The 18136-nt window shown below is 33.7% G+C and overlaps 1 protein-coding gene across 5 annotated transcripts; it reads right to left on the minus strand.

The window, feature by feature from the left end:
- Positions 1–909: 909 nt before the first annotated feature.
- Positions 910–15798, minus strand: LOC114173624 (myosin-8-like). 5 transcript variants are annotated; one of them, XM_085669785.1, is made up of 45 exons: positions 14711–15798; positions 14360–14488; positions 13833–13976; positions 13596–13741; positions 13172–13328; positions 12981–13039; positions 12714–12873; positions 12327–12476; positions 12086–12228; positions 11850–11996; positions 11647–11748; positions 11073–11130; positions 10884–10985; positions 10432–10469; positions 10152–10278; positions 9895–10065; positions 9680–9811; positions 9482–9591; positions 9340–9400; positions 9000–9177; positions 8686–8891; positions 8343–8462; positions 8087–8185; positions 7373–7933; positions 7179–7283; positions 6990–7094; positions 6802–6906; positions 6563–6667; positions 6398–6478; positions 6036–6107; positions 5815–5954; positions 5611–5728; positions 5282–5299; positions 5070–5150; positions 4790–4960; positions 4308–4445; positions 3592–3771; positions 3112–3210; positions 2937–3007; positions 2737–2836; positions 2530–2586; positions 2222–2278; positions 1686–1769; positions 1515–1594; positions 910–1422 (listed from the first exon to the last, which is right to left on the minus strand). In XM_085669785.1, the coding sequence occupies exons 1-45, from the start codon at positions 14711–14713 to the stop codon at positions 1305–1307; spliced, it is 5388 nt and encodes a 1795-aa protein (XP_085525911.1). In that variant the 5' UTR covers positions 14714–15798; the 3' UTR covers positions 910–1304. The 5 variants fall into 5 exon arrangements, with proteins under 5 accessions (XP_085525911.1, XP_085525908.1, XP_085525910.1 ...); XM_085669782.1 differs by having other exon boundaries at positions 7373–7924; positions 9340–9591; XM_085669784.1 differs by having other exon boundaries at positions 7179–7259; positions 9340–9591.
- Positions 15799–18136: the final 2338 nt, after the last annotated feature.

The raw sequence follows: 18136 nt of genomic DNA on the forward strand, positions 1-18136 counted from the left end.
TCAAACGTGCCCGACTACCCGATTAGGCCCGACTGTTTGGACGGGTTCGTCCGGGTCGTCTGGTCCGTCCGGGTCATCGGGTCCATTCGGGTCATCCAGCCTGTTCGTGTTGTCGAGCCTATTCGTGTTGTCCGGCCCGTCCGAGTTGTCCGGCCCGTCCGGGTTGTCTGGCCCGTCCAGGTCGTCGAGCCCGTTCGGGTTGTCGGGCCCGTTTGGGTCGTCCTGGTCATCGGGCTCGTTCGGGTCGTTGGGTCCGTCCAGGTCATCAGGCCCATCCGGGGCATCCAGGCCTTAATGATACAAGTTTTAAAAAATTCAATTTAAATTTCTTTTATAAAAAATGGATTCTGGATTTTGAACTCTATCCAAATATTTGGATTGGATTTAAATCTTGATCTAAATATTTGGATATGGATTTAAAAAAAATCCAAACTACTTTTGCTAAAAAAATGGATTTTGGTCAAAAATTTAATCCAATTATTTAGATCTAAAATGGATGTGGATTGGATCATTAAAAATCCAATCCATGCCCACCCCTAATTATTATTTAATCTTGTGTTTACATTACTTTTACCTATTTTTCATGACTATTGGACGAATTCTAAAGCCTGGAAATAAAGGTTTTTATCTCTAGTAAAAACTATATTTGAATATTGAAATCAAAGATATTTGTAAGAATAAACATCCTTCACTAGAATTTAGTATAAAAATAAGTCATAAACATCGGAACTTATTAATTGAACATAATTAGAATAACAATAATTAAAATATAAGAATTCAAAATCATATTTCTTTTTGTATTGAGTCCATAAGTAGTTAGTTGTGAGAACCCCTGGAGCCATGACAGTAAATATATGAAGTAAAAATTGATACAGTAGATCTAAAATTAACAAAAAAAGAGAGACAAAGTTTAACAAACGTACAAAGAATGATGCTCTTTCAAAAATGGTAATATAATGATTTCTACAACGTGAAATTTGAGGGCAGAAGAACAAAATCTAAGTGATCAACTCCTAGCATTATTTTACAAATGGTAACTTTTCTCTCTTCACACTAATACAAAGATTTGCGCCCCTTGTGAACATCCACATAATCTAATAACAAAAGAGGTGAAAAGAAAATGTGAACAGATGTTATAAAACCTACCCTGCTTTTTTGCTAACACAACCAATACAGGGTGAATGCTCACAAAATACAAGAAAAAAAAGGAGGGGCCAGGGTGAGAATGGGTGGATTTACAACATGATGTTGAATTGGAGAACACATTTTGAGCCTTAAAAGCTAAGCTGCATCCCACAGGTGAACTAATAATAGTCATGCAGAAATTGGAAGTTTGCATTCTCAAGAAGTTCTGCAGGAGGTTTTACTTTTGGAGGGCTCTTATCTTGAGAAGAAGGGATCTCTTCAACTATGATAGGATGGCTGCAGTTTGGAAACAGTGAAAGGTGAAGAGTGCAGTTTTAATTAAAAAAAAATTTCTTGTAACTGATCCTAGTGTATATGTGTGAGTTTACCTTGTGTTGTCCTCCAACAAGTAGGTTTTACTATCTTCATCTGCATCATCTGACATAAGAAGCTTCAATCTAGTGGTGACCTACACAGATACATAGCAGTGATTACAATAGCTACATAGCAATGGCTGAGAAGAAAAAATGTGGATAGATAGATAGATAGGTGCAGCTTACATCTGTTGATACACTTTGTTTTTTGTCATCATCATCATCAGAGTAAAGTGTACATATTCTATGAAGTTGTTGAGCACTCAGGACCTAAATTCATCACATATATTTAGATGTTAGAGTGACAGAAACATTTCACCTAGTTGTTATGTATATTACAGGTTTGCAGCATGTAAGTGTCTAAAGTTGTTTCAAATACAGTAAATTTGCCATATTTGCAGGAATCAAGAAATATTAAATCTATATTATATTTGGTGAGTACAATGTGTCTTATTCATATATGTTGCTGATCCCACTTACTGAGATAAGGCAAGAGGGTTGGTAGTGTTATAACTAATAAGGTGTACTATAATATTTGGTGGTGCACCTCTTAATCAGTAACACAAAGTGTTGAGAGAAAGACAAGCTTACTTTGGAAACACATAAAGAAAAAATCTTTTCCATTTTTTGCTCATATAGAAAAGCTTTAGTCAAAGTTAAAGTTGCAGATATGTATTCATATTGAGTGTTATCAATCACTCATATAAGACGAAAATACTTACAGGGCATAGGTCGTTTGTAAGATCATCATAAGATAGCTCTTCCTTCTTTTCTGCAACCTGGAAAAATGATTTCATCAAAAAGTTAAAACGGGGGAGAGGAATGAGTGTTTGAAGATTCAGGAAAATTCTCATGTATATGTTTGCAGTAATAATATAAAAACAAGTAAGGCAATGTCATATCACTATTTTCTCAATGGGAAAGAAAGTCTAGAGTAACATGTTAATCATTTGGGTTAAATTTATCCAACGTATGAAGTCTGTTTGAAAAGCAAAAGTGTTCACATCACAGAAGAGGTCACTAGGCATACCAAGAATTTAACTGCTTGTGTTGCATGTTTGAGTTCATCCAAAGATGAGCCAATGTACTGCAACAGAGATAGTTATTAGCTACATAAGAATTAGAGTTCTAGAACACACTCTCTGACACTTTTGGACACACTCTTAAATCACTGTTTGCAGAATGCAAGTGACTTAAGTGTGCATAGGAAAGTTACAAAAGGGTGGATACAGTGTACCTCTTCCGTTGCTTCATTACACCATCCTTCTAGTTCAGCCAAACCTGATTTTATATATTCTCCATGCTTGAATGTGCAGCACTCTCCTTGCAAAAGAAGGCTGGAGAACATAGCATTCCCAATTCACAAGTCAACCCATATGCCATGCCTATAATTAATCCATTACTGTAAAAGGATTGAATGAAACAAGACATGTTTACCTATTAAAGAGTTCCACATTGATGTATTGAAAAATTTGATTAAATAGCTTGTGAACTAGAACATTAGGCACCTGGGGCAAAACTTAAAATCAGTTTGCTCTATAACATTAAAAAGGACTTGTAAGACAAGGGCTGTACAGATACCAATTCACTGTACTGTCAAACCTTCACATACATAGTTTTCTTTCATAATCTTGAGATATTTATTAAGGCACTCCATAATGCTGACCCAAGAACCAGCTTGTTGGCTGGTGTCATTTGATTCTCTATCTGCCTGAATTCATATTATCATAGGTAAGTGGAATAAGCATTGTGAAAGTGTAGATAAACTTCTCTTTAAGTACTTCTGAGAGAGAAAAAAGAAAGTAGGCTTTTTCAAAAGTTAATTTGCAGAAGTTCCCTTAGCTTTTTCAACACATTATTTCCTTCTTTTCTTCCCCTATAAGTACTTAAGGTGAAATTTATCTAAATAGATCTATAGTCAACTAAATTAAGTGGAATAAGCATAGTGAAGTTGACACTTGTAGATGCTTGCTACCTCCACTTAATTCCACATATGATACTGATCCTACTGGTCTATAATTTGCTGCACACAGGCACCACATGAATATGAATACCAAGAAATATTCCATAACAAAGTACACAGCTTCCATACCTTAATGCAAGAAGAAAGCAGAGGTGTCAAATCTGTCTTGAAATTTTCTCGAACGATTCCATAAATCTTTTCCACGTAAGCTGCAAGCTGTTGCTTGAAAAGCAAAGCTGGATACTTGGCATCAACCTGATGCACTACATCAAAAGCACTGCTGGAAAGACTATTAGATGAGCGAAAACCCTGAGAAACAACATCAAATTACATGTCGTGAGTTTAATGGCATTATCTCTATAATCAATAGTTACAATATTTAAATCTATTTAAAATGAAACAACAATGTATAAGGATGCTACTATAGCACAAGCATAATCGTTTTTGCCTCTTATTTGAGACAAAAGTCAGACCAAGAACAAGGTGTATTATAGAAATATAATTGAAATTTTGTTGATTTTGGGTAGAAATTCTTGCATAGTTTCCTTTTCATTTTCTTTGGCCTTTATTAGTATTGACCTTTAGACACTTACATGCTACAGAGCAAAGTGTTCTCATATAGCATGTTACAGGCAATAAGGAGACAACCATATCCTATTGACAACCTTCATTATTGGTTATACATTTGAAAGCACTAGAAAGTCTAATTAATTTCATACCAGCTTATAATATATAGCACCTAAACATTCATATCTGCAGATAGAATATTAATCTTGCAGAATGACCCAATATGGGGCTTATGCTCAAGGCATGTTAACTTGGATAGCAAAAAAGAAACTTGATACCTGGGCCATTCTCCCAAAAAATGATGTCGGAGTGGGTGGTTTCCGCGCTGTAGGTACTCTTAAACATCGATGAAGATGGAAAAACAAAGAAGCTGTGTTGGATAGCCAATAAGCCATAGAATCATTTTTGTCTGGATCCTGCAAAATTGTTAAGTTGAATATCATGTGAGATCACATTGAAATAAACTACACATCACTTTTTTTCAATAAAGTTGCAGTGCTAAATGATGAAGTTTCACATCTTCTGCCTCAATTCTTGGATAATGTGCCTTATATAACTAATAAGCAACTTCACTTGGTGCTAATCAATTTTAAAATGAAATCTGACATGGTATCAAGCTTATTTTGAATTACTGGTAATTGCCTATTCTACCATTAAAAGTTCTCATTGTCATGGCTGAATTAATTTTCAAAGACTAAATCTGCTAAACTTTACCTCTGAAAAACAAATGCAAAAATAGTTTGAGTAAATAAAAAGTTACCTCTATTTCAGAACCAATAATCTGAATAAGACGATCAAATATGCTTGTTTTTTCTGCTTCAAAAGATTTCCAATGTAGCAGACAATTGTAAAGGGTAAATGCTGCAACAGGTTTCCCTTCACAGAACCCGAGATCTTTTGTCACGCATTTGAAAAGAACATCTATGCTCTCCTGTACACAAAGAAATAAAACAAAAAGATAATCTGAATAAATGCTACAAAAGTACATAGAAGTATAATTAAATACATTATTACGAAACAATTATTCTACAATAGCATACTTGATGTCTCTCCATAAGAGACCTCCTTACTTTACTATCCTCTGTACCGAATGTTTTTGCAGGAGCAGCAGTCTGTTGTGCCTATAGAAAATAAACTTTTCTTCAAAAGCTTCATAAAAGGAAAGGTGAAAAACTTCTCTTTTTTTGAAACAAAGAAAACACATAAATTACAAGAAAAGTAAAAGGGATTTCAAATATAAGGCCCTCATTACCTGTCCATTTTCCACAGGCTGCAGTAGCAAGAGCAGAAAAAGACATTAATATAATCTCCAGTAAGGGTAAACAAGAATGATAGTCAGTGACTGTTGCGACAAAGAATTATTAATTCACATTACTCATTAACTTGGTTTAATTGAAATTTTCCAAATTGTCCTCAAGGGGAACAGACAACTAAGATTGTAGTTAGGATCAGCATAGAACAAAAATGATTTAATTGAGGATAATTTGAAAATTTTCAATTAAAAGTAAATTGATGGGGAATGTATATAGACAACTAAGAGTACCAACAACATCACTTAATAAGAAATGATCTTGTATTTACCGGAACTGTAGCAGGGGAAAACTTTCCTGACATTCTTCTGGATGATGATGAACTCAACAAGGTTTGCTGCCGCAAAACTTGATTCTCAGTTTCCATATCGGATACTTTTTCTTCAAGCCTAGCACAAAAGTATGCACATAAGTAATGCATTGTAAATTATTCCTTACAGTGCATATCTGCAAAAACAAACACCAACATACGAACCTCTGCATATTTGTCTTTATCTCAATCATCTTTGATTCTGTCTCTATAATTTGACTCATGCGCTCCTCACTAATCCTGTTACATTCTTCATATTTCCTCTCTGTTTCATCAATTTTTATTTCCAATGAATTAACCTGACCCTGCAATGCCTCAGGAGTTATTTTTTCATGTTATGACAACCTTAAACGTAAATTCCAAAACATTTATTATGTAATTTATACCTTAAGCTGTTCGTTTTCTGTCTTAAGTTTACTAATCAACTCATTGTCGGTAGCAGCGTTAACAGAAGACTCCTGTAAAGTTTTCTTTTCCAATGAATTAGTCAGTTCCTATAAAGCTTAAAAAGGATGAGAATTTGGAATCTCTGGTGTGTTTAATTGTACTAGTCCTCTATTGTATCTTCAAAATACATTGATGAACACTTATATCGATGTTTTAAAATATATTAAAAAGATTTTTAAAGTACCAACATCAGTGTATTTTGAAGACACAATAAATGACAACACCAAAAAACCAGTAGAGAATCTGGAGTCAACCAAAGAACCATAACACAAATTTCAAACATTTATTATTTAATTTATACCTTAACAGTTTCCTTTTCTGAGTCAAGTTTGTTGATCAACTCAGTTTCAGTAACATTAACAGCAGACTCCTGTACAGTTTTCTTTTCCAATGAATTTAGTCAGTTCCTCTAAAGCATAAGAAGAACCATAACACAAATTTCAAACATTTATTATTTAATTTATACCTTAACATTTTCCTTTTCTGAGTCAAGTTTATTGATCAACTCATTTTCAGTAACATTAACAGGAAACTCCTGTACCATTTTCTTTTCCAATGAATTAATCCGTTCCTGTGAAAAGTAACAAACAACAATAACAATGATGATACAACGTAAATTTCAAACACCTTTTTGAACATAAATGAGAGTGTAAGGCATCACTATGTTGTTTGCCATCCTGACTATATTGGCACCACAATTTATACCTTAAGATGTCCATTTTCTGAAGTAAGTTTATTGATCAACTCATTGTCAGTAAGGTTAACCGGAAACCCCTGTTCAGTGTTCTTTTCCAATGAATTAATCCGTTCCTGTAAAGCAGAAAAAGTAATGATAATGATAAAAATAATAATGGAAATACATAAATTTCAAACACTTAGTATACAATTTATACCTTAAGTTGTTCATTTTCTGAAGTAAGTTTATTGATCACCTCATTGTCAGTAAGGTTAACCGGAAACCCCTGTTCAGTGTTCTTTTCCAATGAATTAATCCGTTCCTGTAAAACAGAAAAAAATGATGATAATGATAATAAAAATAATGGAAATACATAAATTTCAAACACTTAATATTTAATTTATACCTTAAGATGTTCATTTTCTGAAGTAAGTTTATTGATCAACTCATTGTCAGTAACATCAGCAGGTATCCCCTGTAAAGTTTTCTTTTCCAAAGAATTAACCAGTTCCTGTTAAGAATGCAGAATAATGATAACTTTGGATACTATGACACACTTAGTAGCATAAATTTATCAAACACCTTTTATACAATGCTCACCTTGAGTTGTCCATTTTCTGCTGTAAGCTTACTGATCAATTCATGGTCAACATCATTAACAGATTTCTCCTGCATACTTGGGGTCTGCTCAGCTAATTTCTTGGCAGCTTCTTGTTCCTGAATGAGCGCTGCCTCCATCTCTTTCAAAGCATCTTGTAGTTTTTCAGTTTCTTGTGTCTTGGCTTCCTGAATTTCTTGGAACTGAAGCTCCATCTCTTTCAAAGCATTTTGTAGTTTTTCAGCTTCCTGTGTCTTGGATTCCTGAATTTCTTGAAACTGAAGCTCCATCTCTTTCAAATCATTTTGTAGTTTTTCAGTTTCCTGTGTCTTGGATTCCTTAATTTCTTGGAACTGAACCTCCATCTCTTTCAAAGCATTTTGTAGTTTTTCAGTTTCCTGTGCCTTGCCTTCCTTAATTTCTTGGAACTGAAGTTCCATCTCTTTCAAAGCCTCTTGTAGTTTTTCAGTTTCCTTTGTATTGGCTTCCTTAATTTCTTGGAATCGAAGCTCCTTCTCTTGCAAAGCTTGCTGTAGTTTTTCATTTTCCCGTGTCTTGGCTTCCTCAATATCACAATGAACCGAAACATTTAGAATGTTGGTGAAATAATACCACTAAAGCTATGCTTTATTGGTAAAAAATAACCAAATTAGCAATTGTAGGCATGAAGAAATTTTATCATGCTTCTACATTTTCATTAACTGTAAATAAATTACCCTCATCGCCTTTTCTTCTTCTAGAGATGAAATTAGTTCTTTGACTTGCTTTTCCAGATTACTTTTTGCCTCTTCAAGTGCTTTTTGTTCCCTGGCAGCCTGCAGTAAGTTAAAATTTAGATCTTTTTCATATACAAAACCGTTGTAGCAATCTTATACACATGTAAAATAGATAGCACTACATTTTCACATTTAAAGGGATAAAATAACACTGATGAAGAATCAAGTAAAGTAATCAAGAGGGAAGAGGGAGCACCATTTTAAGCTTTCGAAGTTCTCTCCGTGCTATTGTTCTCCTCCACGAACACTGTGCAAAAATTGCTGCTTTCTTTAGCTTCAGGTGATAAGTACGAGCTGAATGACATCTTTGCCGAGCCTATGATAAGAAAAAAAATAAAAAATTAATCATATTTTATGTATAACGCACCAAATATCGTATAGTAGGAATATATAATCACTGTTGAGACAAACAATTGCTCTAACACTTTCCAGTGCTTAAAGTAAAAGACATATTTGTGTTGAACATCTACTTAACAGAGAAACTGGACATCTTAATAATCATGATTGAAAGAAAACAAAGGTAAGAAGAAAACGCTTACCTGAATAATAATTGCAGCTTTTGTCCGTCTCCTGAATCTAAGATCATTTCTAGCAGCCATCCCTCGCATACCAGTTTGAATACAAATAGACGAGGCATATTTAGTTGTGTAAGCCTTTCTGGAAACATACATGCGGAAATCTTTCTGAAGTTTTATAGAAGCGGCTTCCCTCCTCATGCATTCATACCGACGTCGTGCAAGTTGTCCTGCATTAAATTCAGAGCAAAGAAATGTGCAATTAACACTTAATTGTCTTTCATTGATTACATAGTAAAACACTGCAAAAATGCCTAAAGGATTCACATAAATGACACCTTTCGCAACCCTTTGAAGTTCTACGGCCGACAACTGTAATAAGACGTATTGTTTCCGACAGATATACGTGCGGGCTCTTCTCTGAATAACACTTGCAGACAATCCAAGGACCTCAGCACGACATGCATCTAGTTCTGCCATTTGACCTGCTCTCAGAAACACTTTTGTCTTTCCAACCTGCAATGGGAATTGTTCAGTCAGCAAGAGTAACTTTGTCTCCAAAAACATTTAATTCCTATCCATGTTAGTGTAACATGTGTTGAGGTTGCATTAACTACTATCCATGTAACCAGCAAGCAATGTAAATGTTACAACTGAGATCAACAGAAAAATTAGCACCTGATAGTCTTTAAGGTTCGCTCTATCTAGAAGCCTCTTGCAAGCCGTCATCTCATCAGGGCTGTGAATACATGCACCACAATCAGATTCATATAAGATGATTGGACAAGGAAAAACAGAAAATGGAAAGGGATGAAAATACCATGCTTTCAGAACCGAAGGTTCCAGGATGGTAAACCGCTGAACAAATTCATCAAAGGTTTTTCTGGTGGGATATCCAGCACAACTGATCCGAATTGCCTCCATTACTCCCTGTGAATGGCATCCAAATGTCTCAAGTCACTTGGCAAGAATAATCATGTCACACAAGAGAACACAGCCAAAATGGCATTCAACTTACTCCACATCGAAGCTGCTGCAACACATTATTGTTCTCGAATATTCCAGGCTTCAGAAGATTATTTGGCTTTACACAACGAATATAGTGAGGCTCGGTAGCGTTTAGTGTTTCGAGCAAAGATTGAAGTTGTAGCTTCGTAAGACATGCATCAAGAATAATACAGATAAATACAAGGCAGATAATTTGCATTATAGGCTTGGCAAAACAAAACAGACCTTAAACTGAGTGGCTATAGAAGAAAACTTTGTCGATTTTGTAGTTTCCTCGGGTAAAGGAGGGAACAACCCTGAAACAAAGGAGCACTTCGAAGCACTGAGTAGAGCAGCATGCTCTGGAACAACGTAGTCTTTATTTTTATCAAGGAAAAAATCAGTTTGATAGGTGACCTGAAATTGAAAATCATCATATATTAAGCTTTTTTCCTCTGTTGTTAATGGTAATAACTATGCAGACCAAAATCTATTTCACTTACATCACCGGCATAGTGGTTAATGGTAAAGTCTGTGCGAGACAACTTTGGCTTGCTGAAGCGTTTGTTGTCTTTAAAGGTTTGGTATAGCTTTTCAGCAAATGTTTCATGCGTTGATCTTGGAAACATACTACAAAGAATAAGCAGGACAACCTCACAATCTCAAAGGATATGCATATGCAGATATCATTACTTAATGAAAAATGAATAAGATTAGCCATTCCATATCTAAAAGAATAACCATAAGACAGATTTTTGAACCATTCAGCCATTAAATACATACCAGGCCTCATCCAGGAGAGCAATAACACCACCAGGTTTCTGAAGTTATAGGAGTACATCAATTAGAAATGTAAAATCCAAATAATTGTGCAATTAGATGTACAAGCAATCAATGCACTCTGATTGTAAAAAGCTTGTAAGATAAAAGAAATTTACTTCAGCATTTTATAAGAAAAAAAAAAAGTCTATGTAATTGTAACATTAATACAATAACGACTGTTAATTATTCTCAACAAATGTACGTTACTGATAAGTTTTTATTTGGATGGGAAGTTTCAGAAAACAAACCTCATGAAAATGTTGTACAATACATGTATTATCATCACTAATATTGCCTTATGTAAATGGTGAAGCCATTGAAATGTTAACGAAAATGCATGTTATAAAATCTTGAGATGCCAAATTGATAGAACTCTCCTACAACTGAAAAATGGATGAAAGTGTGAATTACACCTTCTCTATGAGATCAAGAACATCTTGGTTATCAACGAACTCAATATAACTCCAATTAATCTCTTCCTTTGTATATTCCTCTTGCTCCATTTTGAAAACGTGCTGCATAATAAAATGTTAATCGAGCCTACAGAAATTGTTCACCAGAAAATGAGTTCCAACAAGATGGAGAAAATAAAAGAAACTAACCTGGTTGAAATGCTGCTGTAATTTCTCATTTGTCAAATTGATACAAAATTGCTCAAAGCTGGGCGTGACCATTAGATAGGAGAGTTCCAAAAGTTAGTAAAAAGGCATATAAAAAGGTCGATCCAAAAAATTAAATGATAATCACTAATTACAGAGTATAATATCAGAAACCCAATAATTCCGCAGTGGTGAGAGGCACACTGACAATAATCCTTAACATAACTCTCAACATATAACTAAAGCTTTAGGTGAATAGCCCATTTTTATACACTGTTTTTGTCATCTTTACATCAACTTTAGTTAAAGACATGCTACATTAAATCTTGTCCCATTATCTCTTCAGTGTACTTTTGAACCATTTATCCTGTGTCCATCTAGCAAAACAAAATCTATGGCAGCCAAAGAAGAACAGATCCATAGTCGTGAATATTGTCCCCTAATGTATAAAAAAGAAATTAATGGGCTTTATCAACTTGTGTGTCATAATTCACTGACACAGAGCACATAAGTTCCTATAGTTAATAATCCCACTTCATGTGAAACAGATGGGAAAAGAAGGCAAATGGCTAAGCACCTGTTGGTTTTGAAACTCTCAAATCCATATATATCTAGAACTCCAATCAATTTATTTGAATCTGGATCTTGCCCAATAGTGTTGTTGATCTTGCACACAATCCTGCATCAACAGATGTTTGCACAAATCGAATTACAGAAACTCAGACATATTGAATGAGCTTTTATAAGGACATGTAAACTTATTGAACACCATAGATATACCAGTCAAAAAGCCTTGAATAAACTATTTTAGCCAATGCATCTCTGCTGAGGGCTGCAGAATTTGGATCAAGTGATTTTGTTATGGTGTCACCACGAGTCACCATAACACGTTTGCAGAAAGAGTCTTCAAGGGACTTCACATCACACCTTCCACAATCAAACAAATAACCGTAGATGCAATAGCCTTGAAGATTAATATTCGTAAGAAAAGACAAATAATTGGCTACTTCACTTACATCAAAAGCTCTGCTGCTGTTTTTAGGTGATAAATGGATTTTTCATCCTTGGGCTGTGAGGAATCCAACTCATCTTCCGCTCCCTTAATAAACTCAATGTTTCCTAAATGAAGTACTGCAGCTACTATTCGAAATATAGCATCCTGAGAAGAGGGATGGGGAAGTTTTCTAATGAAAACAATAAAAAGAAAAAAGAAGAAACATACACACACTCTCCAATGGGAATGTTACTGAGGAGTACCTGCTCATCTGCGCTGATCCCAACAACCTCCATAGCTCTCTTAGTTGCAAGGTACTCCTTAGAATCATCCAACCCATCCAGCTCAATGCAATTTGATTGATTAAGGTAATGGAATTTTCTTGGATCTCCCACTTTGTATTTACCAGATTCCTAGACATGGGAAAACTCAAATAAAAACAATGAATCTTGTAAGCAAACTTAAAAAACTTCAAAACCCAACTTTTGAAGCTCATGCATGTAGAGAATGCTCATAAACTTTTGTTATGAAACCATGAATCCTGTAAGCTACTTGGATCAAGGTAGTGACGAGGGAATTGGATAGTTTGAGTTTGTAAAACTTAAACCTCTTTGTCATTGTTGTACCACAAACAAGGAAGAATCATGTACCTCTTTTGGTGCAGCACACAACATATAAAAGCAATGATAGTTTCTCTCAGGATCAGAAACTTGACAAACACGGGATCGTTCCAGCAAATATGTTCTGATAGCAGCTCCTGAAATTCTCCCCTTTTGATCAAACTGAATCTCCACAAACTTACCAAAACGACTGAAATTATACTATGTAAGCTTAGGACATCAATTTAGGCAAAAAAGGGTGCAGAGGAAATTGCAAAGACGAGGAAAAAAGATCTTACTGGACAACAAACTCAGTACCTAGAATTATTATTCCTAACTGTCTTTGCATTGCCAAATGCTTCTAAAACTGGATTGGACTGCACAAGTGTAAATAACAAGCAAATAAGTAATAACATCCAAAGTTAAATTTCTCAAGAATGTTTGGTTGATACAAGAAAACTATAAAGCAGAAACATAATCAAAACGCAGGTCAAGATTTAGTTTCTTACCTCGAGAACTTGTTGCTCCACAGACCTTCCTTCAGTTGCTGCTCTCCCTCCCAAAAAAGCAAGATAATGCATAAGCATCTTTGTACTCTCTGTCTTGCCAGCTCCACTTTCTCCACTAACCAAAATAGATTGGCTTTTTTCTTCGTTTATCATCTTTCTGTAGACAGTCATCTTAGTTAGTGAAAGCAGATATGACTTATTCTTTATTTTATATCATTGGCAATTGCCATGAACCTTTAATACTAGCGAAAGTTATACGATGGATGCAAAAGCTAAAAACAAAAACTCTCAAATGGTTTGCGCTCGATGATACAACAAACTTATTTGTTTCTTAATTATGTAGACCAGTTATCATGTTCAAAGCATAGAAACAGGTTAAAGCCACCAACCAAGGCACAGAAAACTGAGAGCAGCAACAAGGTACCTATATGCAGAACTTGCAATTGCAAAAGGATGCGGGCTCTGCTCACCAAAAGCCGCAGCTTTATACTTTGCCATGGTACTAGTTTCAGTCAAATGAGGTAACCTTTGAAAAGGGTTCACAGCTATCAATATATTTCCCGTGTATGTCTACAAACAGCACCACAAAAAGTTAAAGCTTCATTGCAGTGAGTGTCGCAGCAAAAGAAAGCACATCCGCAATATACATTTGACATCTTACATAAATCTCATTTATGGAATATCGAATATGCAAATTCTGAAGAACTCCTGGTTCATGCAGATATGCCAGTCTTGTCATATCGTCCACACCAGCAGGTGGGAATTCTGGATCTTTGGGATACATGTTAGTGGATTTGCTCACAACCTGCCATGGAGATGCTCATGGTGTTGAGTACTTTCAATAGTTTAATAATCTCATTGTGTAACTCTGAACTATAATGGAGAATATTGCAAACAAACTTCCTGAAAAGATTTGAGCTAAACTACACAGTTCATTGCTAAAGAAGTATCCATGATGTGAATATCAGATGCACAGAGAAGGTACAAACTCTATCACATACCGTGATATTCCTTTTCACCCATATAAGTAATGCATCACACACCCTCAATTGCCTCAAAAATGTAGAAAGCATTGGAGAAATGAACTAGATATACCGGAAAGAGAAAATGTTGTTTTCACCATTTGTGTGTGTGCATGTGTGCTACAGACACATATATACGGATTTACCAAAGATTCAGAAGACTCACCTTCGTGCCCGATTCAAAGAGAATCGTGATCTCGCCTTTTTTAGTTTCCTGGATTTCTCCATCTATCCAAGCTAACTCAGGGTCCTCTACCCAAACATGGGACCCCACTACAAGATTGAGTTGACCAGCCTGTGCATTCAAAAGGATAATCAGTGCCTTATCATTTGTGGACATGCAAACCAAATGGTGAGACTTTGCTCCCACATTACAAGTAAAGGTCAATCATATAAATGAAGCCAACGATGCCATTTTTACATCACAACATAGTAAAGGCTACCTAGTTAAGCACCCTTTAAACTTCAAAAACATAGTAACACAATGTGAAATGGAAAGTGTAAAAGAAATTATTACCATTGCCAACAAAATGTTATGCACCCAAATGAATCCGGGGATCAGCTACTCAAACCTTGGATTGCATCACCAGAGTCTACCAAGCAATGTGGAGAAATGACTTGAGAATATTGTATCTCTATGGGTGCAAGGAGTAAATTATCTTGCTGAGCTATCTGCCTATCTATCCAACTCTAACTGAAAGAAACTTGCTACTGTTATATATATAAGTTATCCTTTTCTTGATGTGAAGATTGAAAGATTAAAAATGGGAGTCACCCCGGGAAAGTGGCGTTGCAGAAGAGGCTTCACAATCACGTGGCTTTTCACAAGAAGATGATCCAACCTATGCTAACCCCTCCTCTGCAACTATCTCCCTCTATTCTCTTCTCCTGCTTCTGTCTCACTCTTTTCCTTCTACGTCTCAAGCTAATTGTCTGGTGCGTGTCTTCCCCAACAACGCAAACAAGTTATAGCATGACACATGAAACGTGATCAAAAACAACAACTATGTGTGTAGGTATATCTCCAATAACTATGTATATATCCTAATCTTATGTAACTGGCACACCATGAAATCCAACTTCACATGCTGTCCTTATTCCTCTCACAAAATGCCATATACACTTCCAACTAAAATAGAAAATCTCTGAATCCCTCGTTGTTTCTTCACACCTTGGATTCATTGTTCGCACATGAATCTCGCACATGCACGTATGCACTATGCCATCATGCGATCCCCTTTCTTGAATCCAGATACACCATGTCTTGAAAATTCTTGATGCATGTGATAAGAGTTTTGACGTGATCAATCTCAGAAAGTGTCCTCAATCTTTCTCCTCCCTTGACCCTTCTTCCACACCATGCATCATCATCCACGAATGATGATCCTATGATAAATCCAAAGAAATTAAGAGATAACACAAAATCTACACGCCTTTTCTTGAATCAAAGCCTCTAGCATCCACCCTCATCGTCGTTGAAGAACTCATCGGTGTAACATCACCAGTGTGGTAGTTTTTCAACCATTGAATTGAATCTGAATATCTGATAGAAAATTTGTTTTTGGCAGAATTCAATGGCTTAGAAAATGTCACTTACTTGTTGCATTGGTGCAACGGTGGCATGCTAACTTTTTTCCTTAACAGATATGAATCATACCAATGTTTGTTTACCCTTATTCGAGGAAAACCGGAGATCTAACTAGCTTCTCTACGTGGTTAAATCTACTCCATTTTCTATTTTTAATCTAATTTTTTCTATTATAGTATTAATATTAATATTACATTCGAATCTTGTTCAAAACTATGCTAGTTATGGTTACCATTATAATTGTTTTTGTGTTCTCAACTATGTGTACATTTATTTCTACTGTACTGTCTCATTTGAACTGCAATGTTTTTTTTGATAAATTAAGTGTATAATAATTTTAGCTTAATATGTTTACACATGTTTATTTATAAACATTATCTTAGTTTTTTTATGTTTTTATTATTTACAAAACATGATAAATTATTGTGTTTTAGCCTTTTTATTAAAGAAAGTTTTATATTGCGCCTGATATTTGGTCGTGTTTCATTAAAACTTCGTAGATATGCCAATTTACAATTTCCAATTTAAGCAGAAAAATATATAATCTGTCTGTTTCAGAATAACAAAAAGAACATATATATATATATATATATATATATATATATATATATTTTTTTTTTTTTTTCTTTTATTGATTAGGTAAGTACCGGAGTGACAATTGTATATGCGTGTATATGGTTGGAGATATATGGGGAAACATTTTCGATAATAAATAAGAAGATGATTTATTCCAAGATTTTGAAATTATTTCTTTGACTGACGAGATTAAGTGCTTTCATCTTTCCAAAGCCAAATTGTATTTAGTATCTACCCATCTTGAAGAAAAAGTCTCAAGCCTATGTTATAATTAGGAGTGAGAGTAAGAAACATGTAAGAGTAGTATATCTTTAACGATATATATATATATATATATATATATATATATATATATATATATATATATATTTTGTAACAATAATAAGTATTATTATTATAATAGTTATTATTATTACTATTATTATTTTTATTATTATGGTTAGTTGTACATTTTACTTTTTACTTATTATGTAAGGATTATTTTTCAATTATTTGCTCTTTTTATTTGTTTTGTTGTTCATTTATTTTTATATTTGAACAATTATTTCAATTCAAAAAAAATACTTACTAAAATTAGTAAAATAATAAAACTAAAAAGTAATTTTTTTATTATAAATAATTTTTAAAATTTAAAATATAACAATTAAGAGGATAAAATTTAAAAAAACAAACAAAGACACCTAATATGTTTACACCTAATATGTTTATCTCTTATATATGTAGTTGTATTATTATTATTATTATTATTATTATTATTATTATTATTATTATTATTATTATTATTATTTTGTATCACTAAGCGATATTGTTATAGTGTTGTTGTTATTATTATTATTTATTATTGTTATTATTATAGTTAGACATACATTTTACTTTTATTTATTACGGGATCATATCTCAATTATTTGCACTTTTTATTTGTTTTGTTGTTCATTTTATATCTATATCTGTGTAATTATTTGAATTAAAAAAATTGTTATTAAAATTAGTAAAATGATAAAATTGAAAAATAATTTTTTATTATGAATAATTATTTAAATTTAATAAATAATAATTAAGAGGATAAAATTGTAAAAACAAAAAGAGGACACAAAAAATGTGTATCTCTTTATATATGTAGTTATTGTATTATTTTTTTTTGGTTAAATTACTCTTTTGATCCTTGTAATTGTCAAATAGTTTCAATATGGTCTTTAAGTTTTTTTCTGTCTAAGGGTCCTTATTTTTTTAAAATATTCAATTTGGTCTTTGCAGTCAATTTTGACCAAGCAGGGTTAAAGTTAACCTCACGTGTCAATTTCTGAATTTTTTGAATTTTTTACACATGTCACTTCACACTTGACATATGTCAAAATGATTCAATTTAGTCACTGTATTTGCTTTTAGTTTCAATTTACTATGATGCAATATTGTCCCTCCTTAAATTGAGACTCAATTTACTTTTTATATAAATCTTATGATGATATTCTTACTAAAATTGACATTTTTATTAAAAATTTGTAGAAATATTTTTAAACAAACTTTTTGTTTTTAGTTTTATTATTAAAGAAAGTTAAACCTCAAACCTAATTTCAATAATTAACCATTTTGTAATCATATATAAAGACATCAAGTGTACCATATTATACAAACTTAGTGAAGATTAAAAATCAAATAACTCGTCACATGTAAGACCTGAGAAATTTGAATAAAGAATAATAAATAAATTACGAACAATTATGGGTTGGAAGTACCCTAAGAGAATTTATTGACAAGTTTTAGGCAAGGAATAAAGCCAGT

The sequence above is a fragment of the Vigna unguiculata genome, chromosome 2, assembly GCF_037176805.1.
Source record: "Vigna unguiculata cultivar grain cowpea cultivar isolate G323 ecotype 2 chromosome 2, ASM3717680v1, whole genome shotgun sequence".
NCBI classification, from domain to species: Eukaryota; Viridiplantae; Streptophyta; class Magnoliopsida; order Fabales; family Fabaceae; genus Vigna; species Vigna unguiculata.

Coding starts and splice junctions, on each gene's coding strand:
- LOC114173624 (XM_085669781.1), bottom strand. Junction 9,178..9,339: donor CGAACCTTAAAGACTATCAG/GTGCTAATTTTT, acceptor TTCCCATTGCAG/GTTGGAAAGACAAAAGTGTT. Junction 8,892..8,999: donor ACTTCAAAGGGTTGCGAAAG/GTGTCATTTATG, acceptor AATTTAATGCAG/GACAACTTGCACGACGTCGG.